Below are 27,922 nucleotides of genomic sequence, written 5' to 3'. Positions count from 1 at the left end.
GACAACAAAGCAGAGGTTGGTGGTTTGAGGACTTGTATTGGCATACGCTTACATAATCAGCATTCGGGTGAACAAGGTGGAAGAGGAAGGAGAATAGGAAGGCCTATCACAAGGATCTGTGGGTTATCTTCAACCGTGATATCCACTCATGCAATAAATAATTACTTTCAGAAACTGCAAGTGCTTTTTATAGTGCGACGACATTGTGCCGTTATACAATTGGTTGTTGTTTGTAATGATCATTATGAAAAGGTGCACAATAATGCTCCAGAAAGTCATTTTGATTCTTTTGGTTGATAAGGGAACTTGTCAACATTATGACAAAACCATGGTATTATCCTCCAAGCTACTGTTTTCATTACTGTGCATACCACCTATCAATTGATGCAAAGAGAGTTGGGTCTGTTTAAGATTGATGGCTGTGATGTCATTACTGTGGCAGAGAAAGAAAAAGTTGTGGAGGACAATGTTCAGGTTTCCGTGCTCCAAGCGGAGACAGTACGTCCTTCCTGGAGTTTTGACGAGATAGAAATTGAGGCAATCCGAGTTCAGGGTCCTTTTTCAGGTTTAAACGCGAGTGAAGCGCTCGTCACGTGGTGAACGCATCAGATGGTTCAGCCACAAAGAAACGAGGATTTTGATGGCAGGGCCCGGATCGGCGATGTTGATCCGCCACCAATCGTAAGATCTTCCCTGAAGTTGTGTTGACACTGAAACGAGAAAACATGAACCATGACGGAGTCCCTGAAACCCATCCCTCCACTATAAAGGTAATAAGGTGCATTTATGTCCCCAACATCAAAAAAGGGAAATATCAAAGGAGTCCATATGTGCAGGTGGATGGGTCGACAGCACAATGTCGAACAAGTTGGATTTCAAAGGGTACGAAGTCACCCGGTCAACCCAATCACTAGCCATTACAAAAAGGCAAAGCACTGGTTCCAAAAGGCAAGCGAAGGAAAGTTGACTTTTCCACAAATTTGATCATCCACCATACTGGTATGTCGTTTTGCTGATGGATCCCCAAAATGGTCACCACATAGTGACCTATTTTGATGGCGATCTCATCCAGTCTCATGCAAGCTCAGGGAATGCAGTTTCACCATTCACATCCAGAAACTTAACAGGAGAAACTTTCACAGAACAGTCGCCAACACCAAAACATTTTGAACCAAAGTGATGGAAAAATAACCGTTTTTAATACCCGTTTTCTGACTATCGAGACATCTATCAATTTCTCCCTCTGGCCCATTTCAGCCAACTATGACTCGTATCCTCTGAAACACCCCTCCATGGAAATACCCACCAGTGCACCATCATACTATCCTTACCATCGCAAAAGGTCTGCACCAATGATGTCATGCAGCAGATAGGGTACACCGAGGTGTGCGCCAGGGCCCAGGCGCCGGTTCTTCAACTCTGACTCCAGAATCTCATGGTGCCGACTCTTCTGAATTGCCAACAGTACAGCCTTGCGGCCTGAAACACACTCCCTGCAGTAAGTCTTACGGACGAGAATGCAGAGACCCTTCTATGCTAAATTTACCTTTCAAGTAGAGTTTGACGAACTTTCCAAGTCCGGGGATGGAAATCCACCAGCTGCCCACGGCCCTGGCTGTGAGCAAACCGGCATTAATGAGCTTCCTGAAAGGCAAAGGTGGAGGAATTTTTTTTGCCAAACCAAGCCACAATGTAATAGAACAAAAGGAACAGTAGAAAGAGAGGGGAAAATAAAGGGAGACTTGGACAAGTAAGGGATGTTGGGAACAATGAGGGGTAGGGGAGAACGTGCAGGGTGGACAAGATGGATTCAGAAGCAAACTCTCAGGAAGGAAAAACTGGAAATTGCAAAAGTGGGATTGGGGAGGTTTAATGGGGGTAGACCAGGTCACTCTTCCTTGGACATGCTACTTAGACTCCCCCAGCAATGGACGGAGGCCCTCAATGTCAGACATAAGATCAGGGCCATCTCTTTGGATCCATCTCATGCTTTTGATAGCATCTGGCATCCTGCCTTACTCTCCAAACGGCTCTCAACGGAATCCTTTCATCTCATCTCCCTTTGAAGGCTGGAGTGTCCCAAGGCAGTGTTCTGGGTCCAATCTTATTCCTGATCTTCATAAATGATCTCTGGAAAATCCTCTATCTATGAATTGCTCATGACAAAACCTTCTGCCATGATATCCCTGATCCTTCAGACAGGCAGGCAGCAGCATCTTCCCCATCTCCAGACGTTGAAAATTTTTTTTTTATTTAAGCTGGTCAAACACTTGGAACATGTCTTTCAATCCTGACAAATCTCGCACTCTCACGATCTCCCTCCGAAAGGACCATCTCACAAACCCTCCTATCTACTTTGTTAACAATCTGATTGAGGAAGTTCAGTCATTCAAACTCCTGGGTCTCACTATCAGCCATGATCTTTCTTGGGCAAACCACATTTCAAAGTTGGCATCCGAAGCCCACCACCAACTGGGCATTCTCCGTCGTACAAAGCTCTTCCTTGGTGGCACACCTGAACTCCTATCCACCCACAAGGCTTTTGTCTACAACTTGGAGTAATGCTCTCCTCTCTGGGCTGGCTCCCCTGCCCTCACATCTTGCTCAGCATGGAAACAAAGGCCTTCAATATTATTGTAATCTCCTACGATGAAGTCAATGTGCCTCTCACTTCACCATCGCAGACAGGTGGATGATCTGTATTGCACCACCTCCTTTTGGTCTTGTACACTCTGCTCTTTCTGTGCTTTATCCCCACCCCCCCCCCCCCCGGCACACTCAGTCCACCAATCAACCCACTTTTGGTGAAGCTCCCAAAATCCTGAATCACTGCTCATCTCCACTCTTTTGTTCCTCTATTTTTCCTTACCTGGGGAACCACCTTTCACATTCTCTTCAATCTCATTCCTTCCACCAGGTCTTCAAGATAGCTGTTTACCACCATCTCAGATCATACCCCATCCAAAACCATTAGCTTTTCCAACTCACTTCTCATGTTTAGATTAAACGGAGTGCATTTTAAATGATAATAAAAAGCACCACGATTGAGTAGGGAAAACAGGTTGGTTGTTGGACATGCCCCTGTAGTAGTGACAAGTTTTCATTCCGATGCAGTCAAAACAAGTTTGTCGATTTCCAAAACATCATTTACGCAAAAGACAAACGTCCAGGAGTGCATCATTTCAAAAACAATGATAAGATCTCCCCCAATCCTCCATTGCATCGAGGACTGTGGTAGTGTTGACCAGTAGCTTAAGGAACCTTGCCGTTTGCTTGATACGTGATATCATGCGACGTTGCAGATGGTAATGGTGCTTGCTTGGAGACCAAGTGACCTTGTATGAAGCACGCATTTCCTTATTGTGGAGCCACAGCAATGATAAATAAAAGATTAATAAAATATTAAGAAGACGTGGTAGGTGGAGAAAGGTAAGTTAGGAATTGTTATAATTCCAAACATGTATGTACCAAGGACACAGTCATCTATCTATAATTCCAGCAGTGTGTGTGTGTGTGTGTGTGTGTGTGTGTGTGTGTGTGTGTGTGTGTGTGTGTGTGTGTGTGTCCGCTGTTTCTCGACAACAGCTGGTCCGATCCAATTGAAACTTGCCAGGTATATTGCTGGGGCCCTGTGGATGTGCCTTTTCAAGGTTTGATATTAATCGGACAAGTGGTTCCCAAGTTATGGCCATTTATTTACCAAACCAATGACAGGACACGTTGCTGCGTAGGCCGGTGCGTGGCTGGCCGACGATGACGTCACGTGCCGGTAACGATGGGGATCGGTGCCTTAGTTACCGTGGCGTAGGAGTGGCAATGGTTAATGGTAGCGAATGTCATGGCAAGCAAATACAGGGAGGTAAACTTGATTTTAATTAACTCTGTGTGTGTAACTTGTCACAGCAGTTGTTACTTCAATGCAAGCGATAATTCGTGGAATGCATGTGAACATTCTGTACGGGCACGCACCACTTCCAGATAGTGATGACTCACTGTATTCTAATAATTTCTCGATTTCTTATGCGCATTTATAGATAAACACAATGCCCCAATCCAGTCGTTGTTTACGAGAGCGAAGGAATGGCCTGTGTGGTTGTTTGAAAGTTTTTTTTTGGGGGGGGGGAGGGTTTGCACATACGGGCACGTGAGAGCGAGGGAACGGCCTGTGTGGTTGTTTCTGGCTCGCAGTTTAAAAAAAAAAATTTTGCATGTACGGGCACACACGTACTAGTGTAATATAATACAAGGAGTTTCCTTAGGAGCCTTTAGGTGCATCAGACCCTGCACAAATATTGCTAACCATTGGTCGTTTGTATGCACTCTATCCTTTTAAATGCAGAGTATCAAGCAAGTAAGCAGCACGTGACTATTTTTTAATTTTTTTCGGTCTTTGGTATTACTCGATCAAGACTTGAACCACCGACCTCCCAGACCCAGAGCGGCCGCTGGAACCGTTACACCAGCGAATCTGGTTAAAGTTGATAAACAGGCTGAAAATGTGGCAAGAATGGTATTCAGCTTTTGTGCAAACATGAAGAATGCAAGCAAATGTCAAGACAAAATAAATAAAAACAAAAGTTGCTGCTTACGTCACGTCAGCATCACTGAACTTCAGATCAATCAGACGTTCTCGTGCCAACCAGATATCACCGCAGTGTTCGGAGACTTGTCGGAGAAACCTTTCAGCCACGGCGTCCCAGGGCTGGCCAGATGACGAGGCTCGGACCCGTGTTGCATAACAGGATGTTGTGACCACAGCGTAGGTATCCGGGGCACAACCCAAATTCAAAACTTGCACCTTGCCACTTTTGCGTAGCGATTCCTTGGTGCAAAGGTTTGAGCAAATGCGTGCACAAGACACAAAGTAAGGAACTGGAATGGTACTCTGTGGAGCACATACCTCTACCAGGCTGAACAGTTTTAAGTTTTGCATCCCACTGATGAGCTGGATCTGCATCCTGACCTGAACCAAATCGAATCGGCTTGTTCTCGTCACCTACCCAGCTCCTCCACCAAGTTTTGTCTGAATCCATCCACAACATTTTGAAATATCAGACGACATATCGTTTTTGGACCCATCTCTCAAGGGTAAAGAATCCACTAACAAAACATATATATATATATATATATATATATATATATATATATATATATATATATATATATATATATATATATATATATATATATATATATATATAAATAAAAATCTCGGATCTCAATTCTTCACAAAATTAACACCAACTCAAACATGTCCACAAAGTTTCGTCCGAATACGTCCACAACTTTTTGACATATCATGCTATATATCATTTTCAGCCCTCACTCAATGGTGAAGAATCACTTTTTAAAATTTGTATTTGGATCTTCACCAAAATGGAATCAATTCGGCCCCGTCACACATCTAACCTGTACACCAAATTTCGTCCGAAACTGTCCACAACTTTTTGAGACGTCCTGCTCACAGTGAAAGACAGACAGATGGGTTAAAACATAACGTCCACCCACTTTTGGTGGCAGAAATAATAAATGGAAGACGATCTCAGTTGGACAGTGCAGTTTTTACCCCATGCACGCAAAGCGATAAGCAGGGTGAAGCAATTGCTTCACTTTGTCTGTCTGTCTGTCTGTCTACAAACAACGTTTTATGAGAGGAACAACTTCATTTCAATTGAATTTGATATTTTGAGCACGAATCGGTTAAACGAGCCGGTAGTTTATCAGTACTTTGGCCCTGAACTTGTCCTGATCATGCATGCACAGAGGAGTGAGATAATGTTTTTAACTCCCTCTCTCTGGCAGTGAAACAAAATTTAAAAATAATTCCAAACAGGAGACTTACTGATTTTACGCACGTTATAAAGGACACAAACAACAGGCACAAAGACCGAATGTAACGTGTTGGATAAGGTGGTGCAAAAGACATCATCATCAACGGCAGAAAACTTCCGGAAAGAAAAAAAAAATGACTTTTAAAACCTTATCTTATTTCAATTGAATTATGCACTTGCACGTGATAACACAAATTGCCTTTTAGCACTTTCTAAAACATTCGGTTTATCAGTACTTGGACAAAATATTATGCATTTTACATCTCGACCAATCAGTTTTGCCACGAGCAGACCCCGCAGACCCCCCCCCCCCCCAGCATCGAGCGAGGAAGCAGCACGTACCATTTACAAAAAAAACGTCATTGGTATGGAGTCATCGGGGGTTAGGTCCAAACAGATGACCACCCAGACTCAGAGCCAGACTACTGGGACGAACATTTAACTGCACCATACAACAGCACTTCCCAAGGCTCACTCGCCCTACCAGTTGTTGATCGACGGTGGTGCGATTGTGCAGCAAGCTGTACAGCTGGTGTTTCAAGACGATGGGAGGGAAGTCGAGTTTGCTGAGCACGTCTTTGGGCAACAAGTCCGCCAGAAAATGTAGGGCTGTCAGTGTGTCGCTGGGAACATCTTGGAGAAGTATTGTATTACGAGCAAAAAACAAAAACAAAACAAAAAAACACCAACCTTCAGCCTCCTGCTCTCTAACCTGGAATCAACCTTGCTCTTCATTAAACAGGTCATTTCAGCCTCTCTGCTGCAAACTGGACCTTTTAAGCAAATCACGAGTTCCATCCGTTTTGTCATTCAAAGCAATTTTGCAATGGAATCAAAAAGCTTTTTTTCTCTATTTGTTTGGAGAAAGTTACAAGTACAATAATAAATGCAATGGAACGTATTGTTTTCCTCATCTAACCAGCCCTGCTGGATGCCTGCCGACTACCTTCAAATGGCAGCTCCTCGCCCCAGATGTCTCCGCTGGTACCTGCTGCGGCTCCGAGCCGTGATCGTTTTGTTCTGAAAGCCTCAGGTAGCCACCTGCGCTTGTTGCTCATGTCAACCTGAAAAGGCATTAACAGTTCGAATGCACAGGTTTGTGAAAAGGCCGCCACACTGGTCGTGGAGAACCAGTCTGGGTCCGCAAGGTCACGGATGCACTGTCTTTACTTGGTTCACAAACTGCTCCGTTACTTCACATCCACACCTGAAAAGGGAGGTGGGGGAAGAAATGTACCGAGAGAAAATGGAACCAAGCGAAGAGAGTTGTGGAGAAAGGGAAAGGGGAGAGAGAGAGACGAGTCGGGTGGGGGGAGAGAAGCGGAAGAGAGCAAAGGGGGTTGCGGAGAAAGACATTGAGGAGGAGATGGAGAGACTATGGTCGTTGGGGTGGGGGGAGGGCGAGACTATGGTTGATGGGAGGGGAGGGTGAGACGATGGTCGTTGTGGGGGAGGGGAGGGCGAGACGATGGTCGTTTTGGGGGGGGAGGGCGAGACTATGGTCGTTGTGGGGGGAGGGCGAGACTATGGTCGTTGTGGGGGGGGGGAGGGCGAGACTATGGTCGTTGTGGGGGGAGGGCGAGACTATGGTCGATCGGGGGGGGGAGGGCGAGACTATGGTCGATCGGGGGGGGGGAGGGCGAGACTATGGTCGATCGGGGGGAGGGCGAGACTATGGTCGATGGGGGGGAGGGCGAGACTATGGTCGATCGGGGGGGGAGGGCGAGACTATGGTCGATCGGGGGGGAGGGCGAGACTATGGTCGATGGGGGGGGGAGGGCGAGACTATGGTCGATGGGGGGGAGGGCGAGACTATGGTAGATGGGGGGGAGGGCGAGACTATGGTCTATGGGGGGGAGGGCGAGACTATGGTCGATGGGGGGGAGGGCGAGACTATGGTCGATGGGGGGAGGGCGAGACTATGGTCGATGGGGGGAGGGGGGGGGGAGGGCGGGACAATGCTCGATGGGGGGGGAGGGCGAGACTATGGTCGTTGGGGGGGGGAGGGCGAGGCTATGGTCGTTGGGGGGGGGGGCGAGACTATGGTCATTGGGGGGGGAGGGCGAGACTATGGTCGTTGGGGGGGGGGGGCGAGACTATGGTCGTTGGGGGGGGAGGGGCGAGACTATGGTCGTTGGGGGGGAGGGCGAGACTATGGTCGTTGGGGGGAGGGCGAGACTATGGTCGTTGGGGGGAGGGCGAGACTATGGTCGTTGGGGGGAGGGCGAGACTATGGTGGTTGGGGGGGAGGGCGAGACTATGGTCGTTGGGGGGGAGGGCGAGACTATGGTCGTTGGGGGGGAGGGCGAGACTATGGTCGTTGGGGGGAGGGCGAGACTATGGTCGTTGGGGGGGAGGGCGAGACTCTGGTCGTTGGGGGGAGGGCGAGACTATGGTGGTTGGGGGGAGGGAGAGACTATGGTGGTTGGGGGGGGGGAGGGCGAGACTATGGTCATTGGGGGGGAGGGCGAGACTATGGTCGTTGGGGGAGAGGGCGAGACTATGGTCGTTGGGGGGGGAGGGCGAGACTATGGTCGTTGGGGGGAGAGGGCGAGACTATGGTCGTTGGGGGGAGAGGGAGAGACTATGGTCGTTGGGGGGGGGGGGGGAGGGCGAGACTATGGTCGTTGGGGGGGAGGGCGAGACTATGGTCGTTGGGGGGGGGAGAGGGAGAGACTATGGTCGTTGGGGGGGGGAGAGGGCGAGACTATGGTCGTTGGGGGGGAGAGGGCGAGACTATGGTCGTTGGGGGGAGAGGGCGAGACTATGGTCGTTGGGGGGAGAGGGCGAGACTATGGTCGTTGGGGGGAGAGGGCGAGACTATGGTCGTTGGGGGGGAGAGGGCGAGACTATGGTCGTTGGCGGGGAGAGGGCGAGACTATGGTCGTTGGGGGGAGGGCGAGACTATGGTCGTTGGGGGGAGGGGAAGGCGAGACTATGGTCGTTGGGGGGAGAGGGCGAGACTATGGTCGTTGGGGGGGGAGGGTAAGACTATGGTCGTTGGGGGGAGGGGAGGGCGAGACTATGGTCGTTGGGGGGAGGGCAAGACTATGGTCGTTGGGGGGAGGGGAGGGCGAGACAATGGTCGTTGTGGGGGAGGGGAGGGCAAGACAATGGTCGTTGTGGGGGAGGGGAGGGCGAGACAATGGTCGTTGTGGGGGAGGGGAGGGCGAGACAATGGTCGATCGGGGGGGGGGGGGGACATGGAGCCCCATACAGCACACTTCCTCCCTTTCTAAAATGGCAAAAATCAACATTCAAAATCCTCCAAGTACCGCGGCCGTTTCCTGATCCGCCCCGGGCGGACAGCGCCGCCAGACGGCGGATGCAGATGACAGACTCAGATGCCTCCCGGCTTGGTCGAGGTGACACCCTCGCTGGACTCGCCCCATCCGTAACATTAAGCGCCCCCAGCCGACAAGCTTGCCCATCTCCCTCGGGCAGGACTGAATCAGGTAAACACCCCGCGTCCGCTTGCCCCGTGGGCGCCGGCACGGCTGGCCTTGGTGATGCAATGTCTGGACCCGGCGACATCAGAGGTGGGGGCTCCATGTCGCTCGGCACGGGGGGGGTGACGCTGAACAGCGATCATGCATTTGGTCCACGTGACGCTTCCACACCTTTCCATCATCAGTCCTAACCAAGCAATTCGCCGGTCCGAGGATTACAGAAACCACTGCCGGCACCCACTTGGAATTGTGGTAATAATCACGCACCATCACCCGCTGTCCCACATCAAACCCGCATACCAGCATCGGGCACGACACCGCCCCAGCCACCGACCTCCCAGGTCGCAGCAAATCCAGTCAAGACCTCAATGGACGTCCATACAGACGAATGGCAAGGGTATCACCGGTGGCCGGATGGATAGCATTTCTATATTGCAGCAAGAATACATCAATCATTGTCTGTGTAGATGCACCCTCCCCTCTAAGCAAGGCACGTTTCAACATTTTAACAAATGATTCCGCTTGCCCGTTCGTGGCAGGCTAATACGGTGCAGACTTCAGATGTCGAATACCGTTTCGACGCACAAAATCATCAAACACACCCGCGACGAACTGTGGACCGTTATCAGAGACCAGAAGCTCAGGTATTCCCTTGTTAGCAAAGATCGTCCGCAGCTTCTCTACCGTAATGTCCGCCAATGTACGTTGCATGACCACAACCTCCGGCCATTTGGAAAACGCATCGATCACAATCAAAAACATTTTGCCCTTAAAAGGACCAGCAAAATCCACATGGACTCTCTGCCAAGCCCCGTCTGGGATCGGCCATAGCCCCAACGCGGATTGTCGGCATCTGCCTAACAAGTAACGCAATGCTTAATCATTTGTTCAATGTCTTTATCTCACCCCGGCCACCACAACAGGCTGCGAGCAAGACTCTTGGTCTTCACGACGCCAAGGTGACTGACATGCAGCTCTTCCAAACAACGCTGCCTGAACTTCGGTGGAATCACCGTTCTCATTCCCGACATAATGCACCGTTGGGCCAAAGACAGCTCTAATGCGCGAGACGCGAACGGCTGTAAGGCCGGTGTCGAAGGCAAATCGCTCCAATTCCCCGTAGAAATCGCCTGAACGACACAGGCGAGCAATGTATCATGAACCGATTCTACCGCGACCTGCTTGGCCGTGACCGGCCCGCTCTGGATTTGGCTCAGTGCAAACACATCAACCCGGTCGGCTGACTCAGATGAAGCTGGACTCTCCGCGCAAGGCAAGCACGAGAGACCGTCGCAGTTAGCATGCTTCCCGGTGCTCCGGAACTGGATATCGTAGCTGTAGGCAGCAAGGAACAGACACCACCGCTGTATTCGCGCGGCCGCTGCCACCGGCACCCCACGCTTGGGTTTCAGGATGAATTGGAGTGGTTTGTGATCCGTCTGCAAGGTGAAATGCTGTCCAGCAGGTATTGATGAAACTTCCGCACCCCCCAGACGAGGCTGAGAGCCTCGCGCTCGATCTGGGCATATTCTCGCTCTGCCGCGGACAGGGTCCAGAATGCAAAACAAACAGGTCGCTCGGAACCATCGTCCATCCTGTGGGAGAGCACCGCCCCGATTCTGTATGCGGAGCTGTCGCATGCCAATAAGAGCAGACGTGCAGGCTCGTAGTGAACGAGGACCGTATCCTCCGTGAGCAGTCGCTTGACGCGGTCGAACGCTGCCTGGTGTTCAGGCCTCCACGCCCAGCGCTCGTCCTTCCTGAGCAACCGTGTCAACAGCGCTAGCTGCGAGCTGAGCTCCTGCATGAATCGTTGGTAATATTGCGCCATACCAATGAAGGAGCGCAGCTGCGTCTTGTCGCGGGGTGGGAGCATGTGCTGAATTGCCTCCACCTTCCAAGGGTCTTTCAACAGCCCCTCCGGCGTGATGATGTGCCCGAGGTATTCCAACCGCTGCTTGAAGAACGCGCACTTGTCCTGTTCAAACGCGGGCTGTACACTTCCAATTTCATCAGCACCCGGGAAATGTTAGCCAGGTGCTCCTCCGCCGTTTTCCCCGCAATGAGTACGTCGTCCAGGTAGGTTTGAGCGGGCAGGCCGACGCACACCTGATCCATGGCTTTCTGCCACAAGGATGGGCCGAAGCAATCCCAAAACAGAGCCGGGTGTATCGATAAAGCCCCTGACATGTGTTAATTGTCAACAGGTCTCTACTCCCGGGATCCATCTCTGGATGAAAATATGCATCACGTAGATCAAGCTTTGTAAAGTACCGACGCACTGCCAACCGTGCATATATCTCATCAATTGATGGCAGCGGATACTGCTGCACACTGAGCCCCAGGTTAACCGTGGTCTTGAAGTCCCCGCACAATCGGACGTCCCCATTCCGTTTCAGCACCGTGAGAGTGGGGTGGCCCAGTCCGAGTACGGCACCCGTTCGATCACTCCACAGGCCTCCAGTCTATCCAGCTCACCCTTGACCTTGTCCCGCAGGGCATACGGAACCGGCCTTGGTTTACAGAATCGAGGTACCACCCCCTCCTTCATGAATAGTTTGGCCTGCATGCCCTCGAGTTTTCCAAGCTTGTCGCAAAACAACCCTTGATGCCTTTGCAGAATCTTCTCCAACTGATCCTCTAATCAGCTTGGAATGGGTTGTACAAGGTGAATGGCTGTCCAGTCGAGCCTGATGCGGGTCAGCCAGTCCCGGCCTAGGAGAGACGGACCCTCCCCTACACCACATACAACTTGAGCGCGCGTCCTGACCTTGTTAGACCACAGACACGTCTGCCATCCCAACCAGCGTTATCTTCTCACTGGTGTACGTGTACAGCGTGAGGTCTGACCTGATAAGCTTCAGACCGTTGAGTCTACGCGCGGTCTCTTCACCTATGATCGACACAGCCGCTCCTGTATCAATCTGAAATGTGACTGGCGTTTTGTTGACCTCGATTTCCACCGTCATCGGTCGTGTCGTCACAGGACCAACCGAGAAAAGACTCATCATTGGCTGCAGGTCCCGCCCCGGGTCGTCGGGGTCGCCGCGCACAGGCTGCAGGTCTTGCCCCGGGCTGTCGGAATCGTCCCGCACATTGTCGTCCATGACCTTAACGGTGGCCAATGCCACTCGACACACACGCTTCAGATGGCCGACCTTGTGACAATGCAAACACACACTGTTCTTATACGGGCACACCCGCCGAAGGTTTCGACCTCCACACCCCCAACACGCCTGCGTGTTCACCTCGCCGCCCGACCGGCCGCGTTGCGACGTCTGGCCACGGTCCGCACCGAAGGTCGCCCATGCGGCCGGAGGCGCTCTGGACATCGTGTGGACTCCCGGATCACCTGGCATGGTCTGACCGGCGATGGCTTGTACATCCCTGAGGGTCCGTTCGACAGCCGCCGCGGTTTCTACCGCCATGCTGAACGTAATGTCCTCGCACTTCTGCTGTAGTATCGCCAAAACCATTTGAGTCTTGCAATACAGAAATAAAACGATCTTTGAGCCTGGCCAGACGTTCACCCGCCGTGAACTTGCAGGCGACGGCCAGATGTTTCACCTGCGCGACGAAGTCCGCGACACGCTCCCCCGGGCTCCTCGCCAGGTGAATCGAACCAGCTGTGATGATTTTTCCGGCGCCGTGTGCACCTGCATCTTCTGCACAATGTCACCGAACGACAGCCCGGCGTCTCTCAGCTTGTCCGGTGCAACCAGGTCACCTAACAGGCGGTAATTATCCGGCGACAGCAACGCAAGCAAGATCGACTTCTTCTTGCCTTCCTCCACCATGCTGTTCGCGTCAAAATAGCACTCCAATTGCTCCGAAAACAACTCAGTCATCACCAATGAAAACAAGCACTTTGCCATGAGCGGTGACCCGAATCCCATCCTCGTGGCCAACTGTAGTGTCCGAGGTGCAGACAGACAGACACGAGAGCGAGGCAGCAACTCTGCTTTATTGCCTGGTGGATGCACACTACGACAACCCCTAGCGGGCGAGTTATGATATTGTTACGGCTGTGGAAATTCGCAATACACCATAAAGGTTCCTTAGATTAGCTATGCCGATAAGTGAGTGTTCAAAAAGGTCCCCACCGTTGTTTAAAGGGAAATCTTCATGTTCACCAGGCTGCGACTCTTTGAGATAGCCGTTTTTCTTTATCTATCGTTATTTTGAGCCACCATTGCCACAAACCTCCACGCAAACAACAACCACCACCAACTACGCCACAACGCCCACCACGCTCACACCACCCCCACAACAATCACCATCTTCGCCACTACGCCCGCTTACGAACGCCATCCTCCGCGGACCACGGTAAGATGGTTTCTTACCACGGTAAAAAAAAAAGTTGAGCAAAGCAAGCCCCAGTTCGGGTAAGCAGGATTCCCAGGCAGGAGGTGAGAAACCCCCCTGTTTGGGCACAGGATGACAACTAGTCAGGGGTTTGGGTTAGCTTAGTTAGACCGGCTTCATGGGGCAGAAGTAAGTCCTCATGGGGCCCGTGGAATGGATTAGTTAGAGGGATTTAGGTTGGGAAAATGATTTTTTATGAAATTATTTGGAGACAAGGACAGACTGTGAGTGTGTAGAGGGGACGGAGCTTAGCTACGTAGTATTAAAAGGAACGTACTGTAGTGTAAGGGACAACGTGGGAGCACGAGGTAGTTAGGGGATGTAGTCAGAAGGATGGCAGAGTTCATCAATGTGTGAGAAGGGAATGGAAAATGTACTTGGTGAGTGAGTGAGGCCAGCGGGTCTGAGTGAATGGAGTGATTGTGGAATGCATGGTGCGATGAGTGATTGGGGGGAAGGAGTGACTCCCACCCAAGGGACCCCGGGGTCAGTGTAATGTGAGTTAGGGGGTTAGTCAAATTGACAAAAATGGAGGTCGTTTTGTTGTTGGTGGGAAAGTAGGCTCGATACCCACTTGGAGGGGTGCAGGAGCCCTGTTGACGGGCTGGGAGCGTGGCAACGAACGGTGAGTATTGCTTAGTGGGTACCCCGGGCACCGGGCTAGTCGACCGCGGTAGGCCAAGGGCCCATGGGGGGCCGGGATAGCATAGTGGGCACAGGTGGGCCCGCATGATGCAGGGCCCGTGGCGCCAAGTGCCATGGGGGCAGTGTACTGGGCACGGGCGACCCTCGGAAAGGGACCTGGGATGCCAACATGCCAGGTGGGCATCGAGGGGGAGTCGCCAGAGAGGGCACTCCCCGGTGTTTAGGGAGCTGGTAGGCTCGGAGGCAGTGTAGTGCCCGGGGGTGCCATTGTTGGGGAATCGGCAGAGGGTAGTTCCTGCCAAGGGAGCCACGCGTCCCAGCCACGAAACCGTGTGAGGGCACGGGAAGAAAATTGGGGAGCATGGCCCGAAATTGTGAGCACACCAACACAGGCGACGGGAATCTGGGTTGATAGAACCAATAGTTTAAGTGAGAGGCGCTTGTTGAAAGCCCCGGGGTAGTTTAAGGAAGATTTGGAAGTGTACCCCTCCGCACCATCCATCCCTTCGCTCTCGTTGTGGGCCGCTGGACCCACTTTGGGTTCGATCGCTGAAATCTGAGGAGGCCATTCTGAGGCTTGAATTGGGCCTCAATACAGGAAGCTGGCTCTCCCTTATACCCCTCCAGGAAGGGAACGTAGGGGTTGGGAGTAGGCTAGGACAGGATAGGTTAGCCGAACAGAGACGAGTTATAGAGGGGGAAGTAAAAAATAAAAATAAAAACAAAAAAATAAATTGGGGCTAAATTGGGTTTTGCAAATTAAGGGAGTGGGTATGGACAGAGACAGGCAAAGGCGATAGGTTGGGAGGGAGACAGTAGGTAGATCCCAGCCCACCTTCCGAGTGGCCAGCACCACCGCACTACCTCCACTGAACAAGGCCTGTGCCGGCCACTTCATCGGCTGGCTGTTTTACTGCAAGGCCTGTGCCGGCCACTTCGTCTGCAGGCTGTTGCTGCAAAGCCTGTGCCGGTCGGATCGCCTGCTGGCTGTTTGCTTCAAGGTCTGTGCCGGTCAGCCTCACTGCCGGCTGTTTTTGTTACAGCGGCCTTGTCATGCCATGCCTTGCCTGCCCACCTTTGCCATGATCCATGCCTGCCCACCTTTGCCATGATCCATGCCTGCTGCCCACGTTCATTTTGCATCCCCTCCCCCCCCCCCCCCGTTCATTACCATGTGCGTCAGGATAATCGCGTAAGCCGCAAGGTCTGCCTTGTTGGCAGCCGCAACACGGGACTGCACTGGCGGCCCGTGCACCGCTTTTGGTCACTGCATTCATTTCAAAAGGGGGAGGCCTTGGACTGTGTATGAGCAGCCGGCCACATTTCCTGTCACCTGTGTGGTTCCATAAGCCAGAGACTGAGTGTTTGCAGCCTGGCCCTCTGCTTGTGACGGTTGTTTCTTCCCGTAGAGTCCATCGATCCTGGGCCATGGTTTAGTGTAAAATCTATAAGTTAAGGTTAAGATTGTACATGGTTGTGCTTGCCCCAGGAATGTTTGTCTTCGCGCCGGCAATTTATTTAAGTCGTCTGTATGAGTGGGTTTGTTTAGTTAGTTACTCAGCCCGTAGGTTATACATTTTGGGGACATGAATACACTCAATGTTGCACTCAGGGATCCGAAGGTAAATCGTACTCGGGGAGAACTTACACATGATGGCACACGAAAATTCGACGACTCGGGACGAGTCTGTAAAAAAGGGAGGGGGTAGTGTTACGGCTGTGGAAATTCGCAATACAGCATAAAGGTTCCTCAGATTAGCTATGCCGGTAAGTGAGTGTTCAGATAGGTCCCCACCGTTGTTTAAAGGGAAATCTTCGTGTTCACCGGGCTGCGACTCTTTGAGATTGTCGTTTTTCTTTATCTATCGTTATTTTGAGCCACCATTGCCACAAACAACAATCGCCACCAACTGCGCCACAATGCCCACCACCCTCACACCACCCCCACAACAATCACCACCATCTTCGCCACTACGCCCGCTTACGAACGCCATCCTCCACGGACCACGGTAAGACGGTTTCCACATCGGAAACCGTCCGAGAAGGATTGGCAGAACAAAAGCTCTTGTGAGGCCTTTGGTGTTTTTTCCCACCTATTTTCCCCACGCTTGGTGTGAAGGAAAGGGGGAGGGCAGCTCGCTGCCGATCGGTGGATGCACAGCGTGAGGCGGTCGGGGTGAGGGAACGCCCCTTTTCGGGAACCTTCTCGAAGGAAGGTGGAGACGAAAACGGGGAGGAGCGAAGGGCGGAGCCCCGTGCTATATAAGGCGGACCGCACGAGGCTCACTCTCTGTCGGGGTCGTGTTGGATTCTACTCGCTCTTGGTGGACATCATCCTCTCGCTTCATCTTCGAGCTCTCTCTTGGTGGTCGAGGTCGGGCTCTCTCGTCTTGGCGTTGGGCGACCTGTCGGTGAAGGCGCGGGCTGGTGGCGAGTCCGGGCGACGCCTCGGAGACGCAGACGGGAGGCGCAGCCCTGCCGGCTGTGTGGTGTGAATCTGCGCGTCTGGCGAGGGACGCCGAGAGAACTCACCGACCACATCATCGCAAAGGCCAAAGAGCAGGCGTGGCTACGCTAGCTGCCGTGGGAACAAGGCGTCGCGACCTGCCCACCGTCACTCCTCGAGGGGGTATGTAACCAGCACGGTCTCGCGGGCCTTTTCGGTCATCCACGTCCCACGACCATAAAGGTTTACGAACCCCGTCTCCCTCCCTGCCTATGGGGAGGGTTTTCCTGTTGTTTTTGTATGCATGCTGTGGCGCCATGTCCTGTTAAGTAACAACTGTTAAGTGCATGTACATTCTCATTGTAGTCGGTTGTATTGCTTTTTATTTGCCTTGCTTGTAAACACGTGCATGATTCCTTGCTTGTGTTGTGTGTGCAATATGTGCTTTATAATAAATGACCTTGTGTGCAACGTATCCCGTTCGTCGCGTCCTTTCACCACATTGAAAGTGCAATCTTGCATCGTGGAATGAGTAGTGGGTTTTGAACGCCCGAGTAAAGAAGAATCACTGAACCGTCGAGGTCGGCGATAACACCGCTCGGTTATCCCTGTAGCACGGAACGAACCGCTTAAGCAGTTCGTGTCCGAAGCCGACCTGTAGCGAGGTGCAACCCCTCGGTAGGTTACCCGCGCGGGTACTTAGGTATATCGACATTCGGCGATTCACCCTATTTCGCGTGGGTAGAATGCGGACTGGGTTGTGGTGAGGTTAAACCCCCACCCGTGACTGGCTCCTGGCGGTAGTTCCAAGGAGGGTCACGACTGAATTGTCCGTTCGGTGGGCGACGCGGCAATTGGAATTACGCGGCCGATCTCTCGCCAGGAGGGCCAGAATTCGTAACAATATTGTTGCGGATTCGCGCCCGCCGGCGTGCGAACGGCCACGTAACTCGAATCGCGGCACGTCGCCCACCGGACGGACAATCCAGTCGTGACCCTCTCGGACTAACGCCGGGAACCAGTCACGGGTGGACCTTTCGGTCTCACCGCGATCGAGCCAATCAGCCCCCGCGTGGGATAGGGTTGCTCGCCAAATTCGACCTACCTAAGTACCCACACGGAGGGTAGACCGGGCGATCGCACCTCGCCGCAGGTCGACTTCGGACACGGGCCACTTAAGCGACCCGTTCCGTACTATCGGGATAACCGAGCGGTGTTATTCGTCGGCCTCGACGGTTCGATTAATTATCGGGCGTCTTAGCCCACGACCAACCCTTTACGTGAAGCAAGATGGGGATTCAATGAAAGAAATGACGAAGCGAAGCGGGAAAACAGTTCAACAATAAGCACATTTATTTCGCGATGAACGGAAAGCACACATATACAATTCCACCAAAAGCACATGTAAAAGAAGAAGACAAAAAGAAAATGCAACAATGCAGATCTATCCGACTACCGGGCACTCGGCAACACTTATACAATTTTACTTCACAGACGGCGCCGACAACACATATTCCCAAAGCAAAAGAAAAGAGAACCACCCTCCAGGATGAGGGGGTAGGCGGGCCTGGGGCCGAGACCGTGTCGGGCCTACCCGTCTGATGATGAGACGCGGAGCGGCGGTGGTGCCTCAACTCCGCGGGCCTCGCGGACAGTGTCTGGTAGGGGGTGGGAAAAGGGGCCCCCTTTGTCGCACTATCTCAGCGCGGGGGGAAACAGGAGGGGGTTGCTGATGCTCGGGGAAAGGAGGATTTCACAAAATCTCGGGTCCCGCGACGAGAGTCTCCACCACGACCTCGGTCGCGCCGCCGGCCTCTCCCTCCGTAGTTCCCCGAATCCGACGCGAGCACCCCCTCAACCGCCTTCGCCGCCGCCGCCTCTCCACAGCTCCGTCCTCTTCACTCCGACTCCGCGAACTCCCAACTGCGAACTGCCCACTGCGAACTCCGAACTGCTTCTCAACTTCCAACTCTTCCTCCGCTTCCAACTCAACTGACTCGATTGACGAACGCAGTCATTTTTATAAGCCCCGTGGCTTCGCTCTTTCATCTTTGACCCTCTGCCTCCGACCTTTCACCTCGCTCCCCATTGGCCCGAGGAAAAGTGGGCGTGAATGCTTTTTGATCCATGAATTTGCATATAGCGACCGCCCTCCAACGCCCTGGAGGCGGGGCCAAATCGCCCCTCGCTCACCGATTGGACGGAACAAAAGTGGGCGTGAGTCGTTTTTGATCTGTTTTTCTTCAGAAAGTCCGTGATGTTTTTGAACACGCTGCTCGGTGCGCGCCCCGCACGAGTCCAGCATCGGTGCCCACGAGTGGCGCGAGATGACGGTGATGCGATGGTGGAGAGTTGTGACGGTAAAGGTCGTGACGGTTGTGGTGAAGCGACGTTGTGGTTGGTGGTTGTTGTTGTGAAGCGGCGTTGTGGTTGGTGGTTGTTGTTGTGATGGCCACGTTGTGGTTGGTGGTTGTTGTGTGATGGCTGTTGAGACGTGGTTGGTGGTGGTAATAATGGCGGCTGGTCCAAAATAAAGATAGTAAAAGAAAAACGGCTATCCTGAAGAGTCGCAGCCCTCATGAATGACATTTATTCCCTCTAGACAACGGGTTTGGGCCTAACTACACATATACTTACCGAGATATCTCACCTAAGGGACCTGAATGGTGGTTTGCGAATTTGGTCAACCACAACACTACCCCCTCCCCTTTTTACAGACTCGTCCCGAGTCGTCAAATTTTCGTGTGCCATCATGTGTAGTTTTCCCCTAGCACATTTTACCTACGGATCCCTGAGTGCGACATTCATGGTATTCGTGTCCCCAAAATAAATAACCTGAGGGCTGCGTAACTACCTCCACAAACTCACTCACACGGACGACTTAAATAAAATTGCCGGCGCTAAGACAAACATGCCGGGGGCGCACTCATATTTACAGAACATCTTAACCTTAACTTACAAATTTTACACTAAACCATGGCCCAGGATCAATGAACTCTGCAAAAGAAAAGCAGTTAGCAGGGAGCCAGGCTGCTCGCATGCAGTCTCTGGCTCAAAACAATGCAGGTGACAGGGAACGTGGCTGGCTGCTCACACGCAGTCCAAGGCCTTCCTTTTTGAACTGAACGCAGTTAACCACAACGGTGCACGGGCTGCACAAACGTAGTCTCCGTGCCAGCTCAAGTGGCACACGCAATGAACACACGAATGGATGGATGAATGGTTTGAACTGAACGCAGTGAACCACAACGGTGCATGGGCTGCACAACGCAGTCTCCGTGCCAGCTCAAGTGGCACACGCAATGAACACAACGAATGGATGGATGAACACAAACACGGTGCACGGGCCGCCACTGCAGGCCCGTGTTGTAGCTGCCAACAGGGCAGTTCTTGCAGCGTGCAAACTGTTGCCTTGCGGATCCTGGCGCACATGGAAATGAACAGGGGGGGGGGCAAAGCAAAAATTGAACGGGGCTGGTGAACATGGGCAGTGGGCATGGCCTGGCAAAGGCAGCAGGCAAACACAGCCCGCAGAAGAAGGCCGCTGCAGGCAAACACAGCCGGCAGATGAACTGGCCGGCACAGGCCTTGAAGAGAAACAGCCAGCCGGCAGATGAAGTGGGCCGGCACAGGCCTTGCAGCACAGCAGCTGCAGACGATCCAGCCAGCACAGGCCTCGCAGCAAAACAACAGCTGCCGATGAAGTTGGCCAGCCTTTGCCGTTCAGTGGAGGTTGGTGGAGGGAGTGCGGTGGTGCTGGCCACTTGGAAGGCGGGCTCGGACCTACCTACCTGTCTCCCTCCCAACCTATCGCCTTTGCCTGTCACTGTACATACCCACTCCCTTAATTTGTCAAACCCCAATTTAGCCCCAACTTTTTTTTTTTTACTTCCCCACTATAAATCGTCCCCTAACCCCCTTTACTGTCTTTGTTCGGCTAACCTATCCTGTCACCTAGCCTACTCCCAACCCCTACGTTCCCTTCCCGGAGGGGAATAAGGGAGAGCTAACGTCCTGTGTCGAGGCCCAATTCAAGCCTCAGGATGGCCTCCCCAGAGTTCAGCGATCTTAACACCAAGTGGGTCCAGCGGCCCACAACGACAGCGAGGGGATGGATGGTGCGGAGGGGTACATCTCCTAGTCTACCCTAACCATTTAACTGTTAAACTACCCCGGGGCTTTCAACAAGCGCCTCTCGCTTAAACTATTGGTTCTAACAACCCAGATTCCCGTCGCCTGTGTTGGTGTCCTCACAATTTCGGGCCTCGCCCCCCCAATTTTCTCTCCGTGCCCTCACACGGTCTCATGGCTGGGACACGTGGCCCCCTTTGGCAGGCCGAACCCTCTGCCGATTCTCCCGCTATGGCACCCCCGGGCACTACACTGCCTCCGAGCCTACCAGCTCCCTAACACCGGGGAGTGCCCCCCATGGCACCTCCCCTGAAACGCACACGTGGCAGGCTGGCCTCCCGGGCCCCTTTCCGAGGGTCACCCGTGCCCACAACACTGCCCACGCGGCCAATGGCGCTCCGGGCCCCCGCACCAAGCAGGCGCACCCGTGCCCACTACGCTATCCCGGCCCCCCATGGGCCCTTGGCCTACCACGGCCGACTAGCCTGGTGCCCGGGGTACCCACTCAGCGATACTCACTTTTCACAGCCATGCTCCCAGCCCATCAACAGGGCTCCTGCACCCCTCCAAACGGGTTTCGAGCCTACTTTCCCACCAACAACAAAACGACCTCCATTTTTCAATTTGACTAACCCAGCTAACTCACTTTATACTGACCCCGGGGTCCCTTGCGCGGGAGTCACTCCTCCCCCCAATCACTCATCGCACCATGCAGTCCCCATTCGCTCCACTCACACAGACCCGCTGGCCTCACTCACTCAACAAGTACTCACCTCACAACTCACCAACTCTTCAACACACACACCGCTGAACTCTGCCATCCTCCTAACTACATCCCCTAACTAACTCGTGCTCCCACGTCGTCCCTTAAACTACAGCACGTTCCATTTAACACTACGTAGCTAAACTACGTCCCCCCTACACATCCACAAGTCTGTCACTGTCTCCTAAATCTATTACCATTTTCCCATCCTAAATCTGGCTACAATCCCTCTAACTAATCCATTCCACGGACTCCATGAGGACTTACCCCTGCCCCATGAAGTCGGTCTAGCTAAGCTAACCCTTCCCCCTAACTAGTTTCCATCCTGTGCCCAGGTCAAGGGGGTCTTCCACCCCTTGCCCAGGAATCCTGTGCACCCGAAAGTGAGGCTTGCTTTTTTTTTTTTTTTTTTTTACATGCGCATCACCAGCGCGGCAACTCAGAGCTCGCGCACTTTGCACCTGCCCGTGACGTCATGCAGCTGCACGTGTACCTCGTCCCTCCTTGGACGGTACCATCCGGCAGGGATACCCCTCCTGCCGGATTCCAACCCCACGTGCAGCCATGGCGTCACCGTGCGCATAAAAAAAAACACAAGCCCCACGTCTCGAGGGGTTCCCCACGCGAACACATGTGCTTTGCCCGTTGGAGCTTAACACACACGATCGCGTGGAGAACCCGTCCGGTCCAAATCCGTAATCCTGCCAAAACTTTGTCCGTCCGCGGGATCGGCAAATCCACCGCTGGCGTTTCCGGACCGGGACTTCACTCTCGCAAGCGAGCACGTGGTGGCCTCGTGCGTTGCACAGCACGGACCTCGTGCTCACTGCTGGGTGAACCCGGCACGGTCCCCGAAACAACTACAGCCGCTACTCGGCTTCCTTTCCTCCCATGTCGCCGTCGTCGCCATTCGACCCACGCACACCTGCGTGTTACGACGCTCACACTCCATTCCATTACATTCACACCGGGAGACGCGGCTGCGTGCTCCCGCATGCCAACCGACATCTCCCTCACATACCGCTCTCTCACACACACGGTCTCCCTTGCATAACCCATACCACTCACTCGCGCGGGGGCACTCACCCGCGGTGCCTCACTCACACACGCGGGGGCACTCACCCGCGGTGCTTCACTCAAACTGGCCGTTTCATCCACACACACGGCCTCACTCACACACGGTGCCTCACCGACACACGCGGGGGAACTCACCCGCGGTGCCTCATCCACACACCGTCCCTCACTCACACACGCGGGGGCACTCAACCGCGGTGCCTCACTCATACACGCGGGGGCACTCAACCGCGGTGCCTCATCCACACTGGCCGTTTCATCCACACACACGGCCTCTTCCACACACGGTGCCTCATCCACACACGGCGTGCTGGGAAGCACGTACTCCGGCACCATCGCCACCACACCACTCACACACGGGGTCGCTTCCACACACGGGGACGCACTCACACCTTGCACCACACACACAGGGACAACCACACTGGGGATTCGTGTCCCCACAAGGGTCTCCGGGGTTTCTATACCCCCCAAGCTTTCCGTGCACCCGTTCGCAGCACTCCTCCCCTCGACCTCGCAAAGCACGACCGAACTCACCTGGTCGTGACTCGCCTCAAGGGGGCATACTCCCTCCCCTCGTTCCTGGAGGAGGCTATCCCGCTGCTCGCACCGGGTCCCTACACGCTCCGCGAGCTCACCCCCATTATCCTCCACTACCTCCGTGTGTGTGTGCGTCACTTACCCCGTCTTCATCGTGTAGTCTTCCCTCTATTTTTTCTGTCTCCCGTGTCTCTGCCAACTCTTCACCCTTTACCTCCCTTGTCTCAACTATTATTTCCGTTGTCGTCACCTCGTGTCTCGTCTCAAACGTTTTGGTCTCCCCATTTAATTTTTCCCTTTCGGTCATCGTCACGACCCTCGCCCAACACGTTCACCGAATTATTTTTTCACCCGCCTCCACCGCGGGCCTGTCAGCCGTTGCACCCCCACCCAGCTCGTTTGCTCCCACACGTGGAGTCGCCATTTTTATCTCCCTGGTCACGGCCTTCATGCCCGCCTGCAGGCATCGGCCCATGTTCAGCGTCTCACCCCGCAGCTCTTTCATTTCTTCCCTCATTTGCTTTGTATTCGCATCCATCGTCGTTTTCACTTCGTCCATTTGCTTGTTCATTCCGTTTCTCATTTCATTTGTGTTTGTATCCATCTTTTCGTTTATTTGTTGTGTATTCGCATCCATCTTTTGTGTATTCGCATCCATCCTTTCGTTCATTCCTTTTATTTCGTTTTTCACTTCGTTTGTCATTGCCACCAGCATGGCGCATAGCTGGGCCATGTCGGGTGCGCTTGGGTGAGCCGTTTCGGCAAGGGTCGGGGGGTTTTGGTGGAGAGGGGGAGGGGAGGTGTCATACACCGCGGCCGCTGCCGCACCTATTTCGGGCTCTGGGTTCAGTTGGGCGAGTTCGTTTTCCTGTAAAATCAACATTTCCTGCACGGGGATTTCATCCTGAGCCATGGATTCTACACATTCTACATCCATTTCTAATACCCCCGGCTCCCGCTCGCCTTGAGACGCCATCTTGCTTCTCCTAAAGGGTTAATTTAGCTCGCTCGTAATTTGGAGGGAATCGGGGGTCGCTCCTCTCACCCCTGGACCGATTCCCGTGAATTTAATTGGAGACAGGAGGGCCCGTTTTCCCGTTCTCCGTTACCAGTGCCGTGAGGAGGGCGATGGGTTTGTATCGCACGACCTGACACCAGTGTTGCGGATTCGCGCCCGCCGGCGTGCGAACGGCCACGTAACTCGAATCGCGGCACGTCGCCCACCGGACGGACAATCCAGTCGTGACCCTCTCGGACTAACGCCGGGAACCAGTCACGGGTGGACCTTTCGGTCTCACCGCGATCGAGCCAATCGGCCCCCGCGTGGGATAGGGTTGCTTGCCAAATTCGACCTACCTAAGTACCCACACGGAGGGTAGACCGGGCGATCGCACCTCGCCGCAGGTCGACTTCGGACACGGGCCACTTAAGCGACCCGTTCCGTACTATCGGGATAACCGAGCGGTGTTATTCGTCGGCCTCGACGGTTCGATTAATTATCGGGCGTCTTAGCCCACGACCAACCCTTTACGTGAAGCAAGATGGGGATTCAATGAAAGAAATGACGAGGCGAAGCGGGAAAACAGTTCAACAATAAGCATATTTATTTCGCGATGAACGGAAAGCACACATATACAATTCCACCAAAAGCACATGTAAAAGAAGAAGACAAAAAGAAAATGCAACAATGCAGATCTATCCGACTACCGGGCACTCGGCAACACTTATACAATTTTACTTCACAGACGGCGCCGACAACACATATTCCCAAAGCAAAATAAAAGAGAACCACCCTCCAGGATGAGGGGGTAGGCGGGCCTGGGGCCGAGACCGTGTCGGGCCTACCCGTCTGATGATGAGACGCGGAGCGGCGGTGGTGCCTCAACTCCGCGGGCCTCGCGGACAGTGTCTGGTAGGGGGTGGGAAAAGGGGCCCCCTTTGTCGCACTATCTCAGCGCGGGGGGGAAACAGGAGGGGGTTGCTGATGCTCGGGGAAAGGAGGATTTCACAAAATCTCGGGTCCCGCGACGAGCGTCTCCACCACGACCTCGGTCGCGCCGCCGGCCTCTCCCTCCGTAGTTCCCCGAATCCGACGCGAGCACCCCCTCAACCGCCTTCGCCGCCGCCGCCTCTCCACAGCTCCGTCCTCTTCACTCCGACTCCGCGAACTCCCAACTGCGAACTGCCCACTGCGAACTCCAAACTGCTTCTCAACTTCCAACTCTTCCTCCGCTTCCAACTCAACTGACTCGACTGACGAACGCAGTCGTTTTTATAAGCCCCGTGGCTTCGCTCTTTCATCTTTGACCCTCTGCCTCCGACCTTTCACCTCGCTCCCCATTGGCCCGAGGAAAAGTGGGCGTGAATGCTTTTTGATCCATGAATTTGCATATAGCGACCGCCCTCCAACGCCCTGGAGGCGGGGCCAAATCGCCCCTCGCTCACCGATTGGACGGAACAAAAGTGGGCGTGAGTCGTTTTTGATCCGTTTTTCTTCAGAAAGTCCGTGATGTTTTTGAACACGCTGCTCGGTGCACGCCCCGCACGAGTCCAGCATCGGTGCCCACGAGTGGCGCGAGATGACGGTGATGCGATGGTGGCGAATTGTGACGGTAAAGGTCGTGGCGGTAGTGGTGAAGCGGCGTTGTGGTTGGTGGTTGTTGTTGTGAAGCGGCGTTGTGGTTGGTGGTTGTTGTTGTGATGGCCGCGTTGTGGTTGGTGGTTGTTGAGACGTGGTTGGTGGTGGTAATAATGGCGGCTGGTCCAAAATAAAGATAGTAAAAGAAAAACGGCTATCCTGAAGAGTCGCAGCCCTCATGAATGACATTTATTCCCTCTAGACAACGGGTTTGGGCCTAACTACACATACACTTACCGAGATATCTCACCTAAGGGACCTGAATGGTGGTTTGCGAATTTGGTCAACCACAACAATATAAAACCCAACCACGTGACCACAAGCATCCCAAAGCACTCAGCCCCCCCATACAACACACATGGTGGGGGGGGGGACGAAACGATGGTCGATGAGGGGGGGCAGAATGAGGTCGTTGGGGAAGAAGCCTGGGGGAACCTAACAGATTTCACCTGTCTGATTACAGGTAAATGTTAATATCACACAGATAATGAACTATGAGATTGTAACAGAATATGGCATGCTGTTATGGAGAAGGGGATGATACTCACGTGTGTTCGTGTGTCGCGGAAACGTCTCTATTCGATGACACTCAAACGCCGTTCCCGTTCCCTTCAAACCGACCACGAATCACGTTCGACGCAGCGACGTCATCATGAAATTAACGAACCTTGTTATCGACTTCACATCGTAAATTAATACATTTAATGTGGTTTGTTATTAACGTTTTCACTTTTAACAGCATTAACGACCCGATAAATTCCAAACTACGAAGGACGAACATAAAACGCTCCTTCTCTCGCAAACTTCACTATCATGGCCGTCATACAGAGAACAAGTAAATGTTATTTTCGTGCAGCAAATCGTTTGCTCTGCTTTAAGATTTTAGTTGATTGATAATGTTGTTTTATAGAGAACCCTCCCGATAAAATGATGGTGTTCGAAGCACGCAACATGTTCTTCTGACACATAGCTTTATTTGAGCGGTGTATAGGTAAGCACACATTTATGACACGATACACATTTACATCGAGAATGTGTGTCTCCCTCCAAGACCACCGGCAAACACAAAAACAACCCGATAGACTAATGGAGGTCGTGCTGTGTTGTTGGAGAGAATGAAGCCGACGAGAACTACAATATTACTGTACCAACCTTACTGTGACGTGTAGATCAGTCACCAAGACACTGTACCAACCTTACCGTGCAGATCAGTCACCAAGATACTGTACCAACCTTACTGTGTAGATCAGTCACCAAGACACTGTACCAACCTTACCGTGCAGATCAGTCACCAAGATACTGTACCAACCTCACTGTGACATGTAGATCAGTCACCAAGACACTGTACCAACCTTACTGTGCAGATCAGTCACCAAGATACTGTACCAACGTTACTGTGTAGATCAGTCACCAAGACACTGTACCAAACTTACTGTGTAGATCAGTCACCAAGACACTGTACCAAACTTACTGTGCAGATCAGTCACCAAGATACTGTACCAACCTTACTGTGCAGATCAGTCACCAAGATACTGTACCAAACTTACTGTGTAGATCAGTCACCAAGATACTGTACCAAACTTACTGTGTAGATCAGTCACCAAGATACTGTACCAACCTTACTGTGCAGATCAGTCACCAAGATACTGTACCAAACTTACTGTGTAGATCAGTCACCAAGACACTGTACCAAACTTACTGTGTAGATCAGTCACCAAGACACTGTACCAAACTTACTGTGTAGATCAGTCACCAAGACACTGTACCAAACTTACTGTGTAGATCAGTCACCAAGACACTGTACCAAACTTACTGTGTAGATCAGTCACCAAGACACTGTACCAACCTTACCGTGCAGATCAGTCACCAAGATACTGTACCAACCTCACTGTGACATGTAGATCAGTCACCAAGACACTGTACCAACCTTACTGTGCAGATCAGTCACCAAGATACTGTACCAACGTTACTGTGTAGATCAGTCACCAAGACACTGTACCAAACTTACTGTGTAGATCAGTCACCAAGACACTGTACCAAACT

General features: G+C 52.7%; 1 protein-coding gene across 2 annotated transcripts; it reads right to left on the bottom strand.

Annotated features, from left to right (window-relative positions):
* Positions 1–16: 16 nt before the first annotated feature.
* WHR1 (winged helix repair factor 1) lies at positions 17–26,584 on the bottom strand. 2 transcript variants are annotated; one of them, XM_085862293.1, is made up of 7 exons: positions 26,428–26,584; positions 6,778–6,895; positions 6,316–6,464; positions 4,590–4,822; positions 1,547–1,644; positions 1,332–1,479; positions 17–710 (listed from the first exon to the last, which is right to left on the bottom strand). In XM_085862293.1, the coding sequence occupies exons 2-7, from the start codon at positions 6,887–6,889 to the stop codon at positions 590–592; spliced, it is 861 nt and encodes a 286-aa protein (XP_085718419.1). In that variant the 5' UTR covers positions 6,890–6,895; positions 26,428–26,584; the 3' UTR covers positions 17–589. The 2 variants fall into 2 exon arrangements, with proteins under 2 accessions (XP_085718419.1, XP_085718418.1); XM_085862292.1 differs by having other exon boundaries at positions 6,778–7,038; positions 26,428–26,536.
* Between the last annotated feature and the right edge of the window lie 1,338 nt (positions 26,585–27,922).

The sequence above is a fragment of the Eptatretus burgeri genome, chromosome 17 (assembly GCF_056783735.1).
Source record: "Eptatretus burgeri isolate ZD-2024b chromosome 17, Ebu_testis_v1, whole genome shotgun sequence".
NCBI lineage: Eukaryota > Metazoa > Chordata > Myxini > Myxiniformes > Myxinidae > Eptatretus > Eptatretus burgeri.
The sequence above is the reverse complement of the archived record's forward strand: the minus strand, read 5'-3'. Positions and strand labels throughout refer to the sequence as shown.